The sequence below is a fragment of the Clupea harengus genome, chromosome 18 (assembly GCF_900700415.2).
Source record: "Clupea harengus chromosome 18, Ch_v2.0.2, whole genome shotgun sequence".
NCBI lineage: Eukaryota > Metazoa > Chordata > Actinopteri > Clupeiformes > Clupeidae > Clupea > Clupea harengus.
In genome coordinates, this window is record NC_045169.1 from 5,751,961 (window position 1) to 5,758,833 (window position 6,873).

General features: G+C 45.1%; 1 protein-coding gene across 1 annotated transcript in view; it reads left to right on the forward strand.

The window, feature by feature from the left end:
- Positions 1-1,120: 1,120 nt before the first annotated feature.
- LOC116224736 (pyruvate carboxylase, mitochondrial-like) overlaps positions 1,121-6,873 on the forward strand; it is a 56,002-nt gene continuing 50,249 nt past the window's right edge. The window contains exons 1-2 of the mRNA XM_031585511.2: positions 1,121-1,279; positions 6,590-6,830. Coding sequence (XP_031441371.2) covers positions 1,143-1,279; positions 6,590-6,830 — 378 coding nt within the window. The 5' untranslated portion in view covers positions 1,121-1,142. The remainder of the gene's footprint in view (positions 1,280-6,589; positions 6,831-6,873) is intronic.

Consider the following 6,873-nt stretch of genomic DNA (forward strand, 5'->3'; position numbering starts at 1 on the left):
GTTTGTGTGAGTGTGGCTGTGTGTGTGTGTGTGTGTGTGTTTGTGTGTGTGTGTGTGTTTGTGTGAGTGTGGCTGTGTGTATGGTTTCCTTTTTCAATAGAAAGTAGTGTGTGTGCATGAATATGTGTGTCTTATATAATGAGAGGTGTCATGGACGGATGAAGTATAACCCTTGACATTAATATGTGTGTGTGTCTCTGTGTGCGTGTGCGTGTCTGTGTGTGTGTGTGTGTGTGCGTGTGTGTCTCTGTGTGTTTGTGTGTCTGTGTGTGTGTGTGTGAGACTCCTCTGTATTGATCACCCACTCCTGTTCTTCACCTCTCTCCCCTGTCTCATTCACACCTCACCTCCACTTCATCACTCTATCTCTCCCTGTCCTTCTCACCCTGTTTCACCCATCTTCTCTCTCTCTCTCTCTCTCTCTCTCTCTCTCTCTCTCTCTCTCTCTCTCTCTCTCTCTCTCTCTCTCTCTCTCTCTCCCTCTCCATCACTAAGTCTCTCACCCTTTCTCTCTCACTATCTCTCTCGGTCTTGCTGTAGTTTTGTTTCATCAGATGGTGCAACCCTTATGGCCAGGAATATAAAAATGCTGTGTGTGTGTGTGTGTGTGTGTGTGTGTGTGTGTGTGTGTGTGTGTGTCAATGGTGTGCCCATTGTCAGCTGCTAATTAAATAAAGGAATGTTCAATCCCTCCCTGTCTCTCGCCACTCGTCTCTCACAACGGGAATGTGTTTTTTAAAGTGTGAGAGAGAGAAGGGGTTTTAGAAGTTAATTGGAGGATGGGAGCCTTGTGCTTGAGGTTTTTGTTTTGTTGTGTGGTGTAATTGTGTAAAGAGTAAAGAGTGTATGACAATGTTTTAATTGTTAATTTAATGATTAATAACCCCCCTCTTTCCCTCCGTCCGTCCCTCTCTTTCTCCCTCTCTCTCTCTCTCTCTCTCTCTTCCTCTCTCTCTCTCTTCCTCTCTCTCTCTCCCTCCCTCTCTCTCTCTCTCTCTCTCTCTCTGGTTCCCTCTCTCTCCCTCTCTCTCTCCCTCTCCCTCCCTCTCTCTCTCTCCCTGTCTCTCTCTCTCCCTCTCTCTCCCTCTCTCTCTCTCTCTGGTTCCCTCTCTCTGTCTGTAGGTGCTACGTTTGACGTGGCGATGCGTTTCCTGTATGAGTGCCCGTGGCGGCGGCTGCAGGAGCTGAGGGCTCTCATCCCCAACGTGCCCTTCCAGATGCTGCTGCGGGGCGCCAACGCCGTGGGATACACCAACTACCCCGACAACGCCGTCTTCAAGTGAGCACACACACACACACACACACACACACACATGCGCACTAGGGCTGTCAAAATTGCTCAAAAATGACGTTCGAATATTCGCTTTAAAAAAACACATATATTCGAACATATTCGAATTTCTGGTTGCGCATTAGGCACGTCAATAACAGGACAAATTAATACAACGAGACATAACTACTTGTATAGGTAATTTATTTAAGTTTAAACATATTTAACAACATATTACCTACACAAAAAAAAGTAAATTAACTAATGGCCAAGACCGCAGAGCTTGCACACACGCACTCTTTCTTTCTCCCTCTCTCTGCCTCTCCCGCACCGTCGCGCTCTCTGCGCATAGCGGTTTAAATGAACGACAACAAGGGATACGGTACCTCGGTTCCAGTGCTTCACAGAACTCCCTGAAGCCTATCCCATCCACCACAGTGATCGGCCTCATGTCCTTGCATATGAACGAAATCAATTTTTGCGTGCAAGCCTCCTGTCGTGCCGCAGGCAACGAACTTGTGACGGACGGCGCAAAAAATGTATCCAGACGTGGCTGTTTCGCTGAAGTTCCACATATTATGCCATATTCACTTGGATGCACATTTTGGAGATGTAGCCTCAAGTTGCTAGTTGTTGAATGGTAAGCTAACGCTAGCTTACATAGCTTACACAATACTTAACTGTAGGCTCAACAAGTTTACAATCAACTGCCCAAAATCCGAAATATTTCCAGACATCACTCTTTAGATTTTGGGGGTTACAATCACTTTCTATGCTGCGGTCAAGCAGGGTTCTGCACTTTCTGCCATCTTCCACCAAGTCAACTGTCAGCAGTGAGGCAACTTTTTGAGCCTACAGCTAAAGTAGTGTGTAAGCTAGAGTTAGGTTACCATTCAACAACTAGCAACTTGAGGCTACATCTCCAAAATGTGGAGATGTAGCCTCAAGTTGCTAGTTGTTGAATGGTAAGCTAACTCTAGCTTACATAGCTTATACACTATAGCTGTAGGCTCAACAAGTTACCATCAACTGACCAAAATCCGAAATATTTCCAGACATCACTCTTTAGATGTTTGGGGGTTACAATCACTTTCTCTGCTGCGGTCAAGCTGGATTCTGCACTTTCTTCATCTCGGAAGTCAACTGTCAGCAGTGACTCTGTGCCAGACAGTGAGACTCCTGTGACCTGTCCCTGATCTCAGGCGCGCGCCCACCCGCAAAGCAGACAGTGCTGCCGCTGTTTTTTTTTTGTTTTTTTTACATTCGAATATTCATTTTCACATTCGAAATTCTATTTTTAACAACTATTCGAATATATATTCGAATTTAGAATATTCGTTGACAGCCCTAATGCGCACACACACACACACCGTGGGATACACCAACTACCCCGACAACGCCGTCTTCAAGTGAGCACACACACACACACACACACACATGCGCACACACACACACCGTGGGATACACCAACTACCCCGACAACGCCGTCTTCAAGTGAGCACAAACACACACACACAGCGTTGTGGGTTGCTACCTTAGGAATGTTATATTAAAGTGGGTGTACACACACACACAGACACACACACTCAGACATACAATCACCCATACTTACACACACACACTCCTCTACCCATTTGACTGCTCAGGTATGGGATCAATTTGGTGACAAAAAGATTTACAAATACCCCACCATTTGCTGACACAATGTGATGTTATACACAATGTTATAAATGCCCCACGATTAGCAAATATGCACACCATGCTTTACAAATACAGAACACACTTCTCTAACAAACACAAAGTGCTTTGCAAATACAGATCACACCTCTCCAACAAACACAATGTGCTTTACAAATACAGAACACATCTATCAAAAAATGACAATAAGGACTGAAATAAAGACCAATTTGGATGAAATAACCTGCTGTATCAACGTCCGTATGACCAACATCCTTTAAAAAGACCATTCACTTACTTCCAATAAAGACAAAGTAAAAAAAAAAAAAAGACCATTCAGACACCCAATACCTCAGGCACTCAATAAGCCACTCGGGCTCCTGTTGGAAGGGCACTATGCAGCCTACATAACGAATGGATATATTACAACATTTGTAGTCATACACAGGAGATTCATTGAGCTATTGGTTGGGGACTTCCCACAGTGGCCAAAGCTCTCAAAGTCCATGCATATAGAGGCATTATAATTATGGCAAATGGACTGCATTTCATATAGTGCTTTTCTACTCATAGAGTACTCAAAGCGCTTGACACATGAATGCCTCAGACATCTACCCATACACCGATGGCGGAGGCTACTATCGAAGGTGTCAACCTGCGCTTTGGGGGTTCAGTGTCTTGCTCAAGGACACTTTGACACTTGGTGAGATGGAGTTGGGATCGAACTAGCAACCTTCCAATTGCTAAATTCCTCCTCTGCCTCCTGAACCACTGTCTTGATCATGATCACCATCTTAGGTACAGCAGTTTGAACTGCTTATTACTGCAGAATTGACAAGTGGTAGACTCAATGCAACAATGAGAAAATGACCACCAAGTTTCGTTCTTGCTCAAAATAAACACCAGGACGAGGAAAGATTCTGATATAAGTGACTTTGACAGTAGTGTTCTTGATGTTGCCAGACAGGGGTGGTTTGATAATCAGAAACAGATCTAGGATTTTGACACAAAAATGCCATTGACCATTACCTACGTTTCTAAGGGTGGAGAGAGCTTTTTAATGAGAGAGGTCTTTAGAACAAAGACCACCAGAACAGAACCCCTGAACACACATCACAAACCACACCCTGAGCAGGAATCGCTTCGATGTTTCAAAAACAGTACAGCAATTTTAGTGTACACAGATAACACAATCGCTACACTGCAAGCCCTGGGGTTTGGTGGAACGGGAGGTCCTAGCATGAAGACCGCTCAGAGTGCTGAGACATAAATAATGCATACTGAGACTGAGCTCTGACCACGCCAAACTTTATTGTGCATCCAGATATCAAAAATAGAACAATTTAGAGAAAAGCGTTGCTACACGAACCTGGGCAAAGTAGCTAACATTATAGCATTAGTAATACAGCTATAGCAATATAGTTAATGACAATGTGTAGCTATCTGTGCGATATATCTTACCTTTAACAATTAAGAAAAATTAAACAACCAAATTAAAATCTGACTATTATACAAAAAAGAGAAATAAACTTTCTTGTTCTCTAGTCGCACGACCCACCAGCCATTTCCTGAGCTGAATAGAAGGTAGAATGGGAGATGCCCCTGTAGCGCCACCTGCTGTTATGGTGCAACTCAAACAGGCACAAAAACAGAGCCAAAGGTCACCTGATCCACAGATGGGTGCTGTGTACTTGTAGAACAAATGTGTTGCACTTATAAAGCCCTTTATACAGACATGCAAAATGTGGTTCATTTATTTCCATTCTTTGTTTACATTTGTGGAACCTGTCCTTCATTTGCTTGCAAGTAGCAATTTTATCTGCAAAAGACATTGGATGTTTATGATAGACGTGTCCTGTATTTGCAAGGCACATTGTTTTTGTTTGAGAGGCGTGTCCTGCATTTGTAAAGCACATTGTGTTTGTTTGAGAGGTGTGTATTTGTAAAGCATGGTGTGCGTATTTGAAAATAGTGGGGCATTTATAAATCACATTCTGTTTGTTTGCAAATCGCAGGGTATTTGTAAATCTTTTTGTCACTAAAACGATCCCATAGTCAGGCAATGTCATACATGTAAACACACATTCATACATATGGATTGTATCTTGAGGCAAAACCTGGCACACAGCAAGCAAACATGTCTTTCCCTGACAGACCCACAAACACATCCTCATCCACAGACAAACACTTGAGTCTCATTTGCGTATGTTTGTGTGTGTGTGCGTGTGTGAATGTGTGTTTGTGTCTGTGTGTGTGTGTGTGCGTGTGTGTGTGTGTGTGTGTGTGTGTGTGTGTGTGTGTGTGTGTGTGTGTGCACACATATGTAAATCCTGGCCCTGGCTGTAGCATTAGCGCGGGGCCTGCTAGCGTCCCAGCGGCGCAGTGGTATTCCTTCACGGTGATAATCATGACAGCATCCTCATCCCATCCCTTCATCCTCATCCACACACATCTCTAACTGTTACACCTAAGGCACTCGTGAAATTAGCACTGTCGTCGCGCGACCTTTCAGAGCACTAATGAATTCATACACGAAAACACACACACACACACACACATACACACGCACACACACACACACACTGACACACACACACACACACATACACTGACACACACACACACACACACACACACACACACACACACACACACACACACACACACACACACACCACTTCTCCCAACCCAGAGGATCCTCTCTCGGGGGCGGCGGCGAGGGACGGTGTGTTTTCTGGAGAATTCTAGGTAATCGAACATGTCAGCGGTGTTAGTCGAGCGTTTTTTTTTTAGAAGCCGAGGCAAGTGAAGTGAGAGTAAGCGCTGATACGTGCACTTATTACGGGGTGTTTTGCAAAAAGTGCATAATTCATCATGACCTCCGTGCGTGTGGAGCGCATGGGATCTCCAAGGAGTTCGCGGAAATGAAACGCTTTCAAATTACTCCTAATCGTATTTGGAGAAATGTTCGGGGAGACTAAATGTTTTGAGGCATTAATGTCCTTCGGAGTGTTTTTTATGTTCTAATGCGGACATGATGTGCAGGGACAACAACACGCGAAGAGCCAGAGAGCAGAAGTAAGATGGGGTGATCACCTGAAGGCTTGTATTGAGTGTCAGGCCCACGCTCTTGATGGCTGCTACTAATGGGATTTTAAGCGGCGTCTGGGAGCAATGCCTGCACCTTCATGCAAGCCGTCTTCTCTCGCTTCTTTTGTTTGCTGCTTTCCACTTTTTTCTGTTTCTGTTCTTTCTCTCCACCCTCTTTTCTTTTCCTCTCTGTCTCTACGCCTGCTCCTCCTTTTTTTCCTCCATCCATTCCTCTTCATCTCTTCATATTCTACATCCTCATTTCCTTGTCTTTGTCCTTTCTTCCAGCTTATCCTTTCCACTATTCATGCCTTTTCATCTTCCCATCCTCACCTTTCCGGACTCTTCTCTGTCCTTCTCTCATGTCCTAATGAACATGCCCCTCTCTCATGTCCTCTCATGCCCTAATCACATGACCTCCTCTCATGCCCTAATCACATGACCTCCTCTCATGTCCTTCTCTCAAGTCCTAATGAACATGGCCCTCTCTCATGTCCTTCTCTCATGTCTTAGTCACACTGTCTATCTCTCCCTCCACTCCTCTCCACCCAGGTTCTGCGAGGTGGCCAAGGAGAACGGCATGGACATCTTCCGCGTCTTCGACTCCCTCAACTACCTTCCCAACATGCTCCTGGGCATGGAGGCGGCCGGCTCGGCGGGGGGTGTGGTCGAGGCCGCCATCTCCTACACTGGCGACGTGTCCGACCCCATGCGGCAGAAGTACTCCCTAGACTACTACCTGGAGCTGGCCGAGGAGCTGGTCAAAGCTGGCACACACATACTGGCCATTAAGGTACCGTGGCCGAAAAGGGACAAGCAGAGGTTAAAAATAGCAA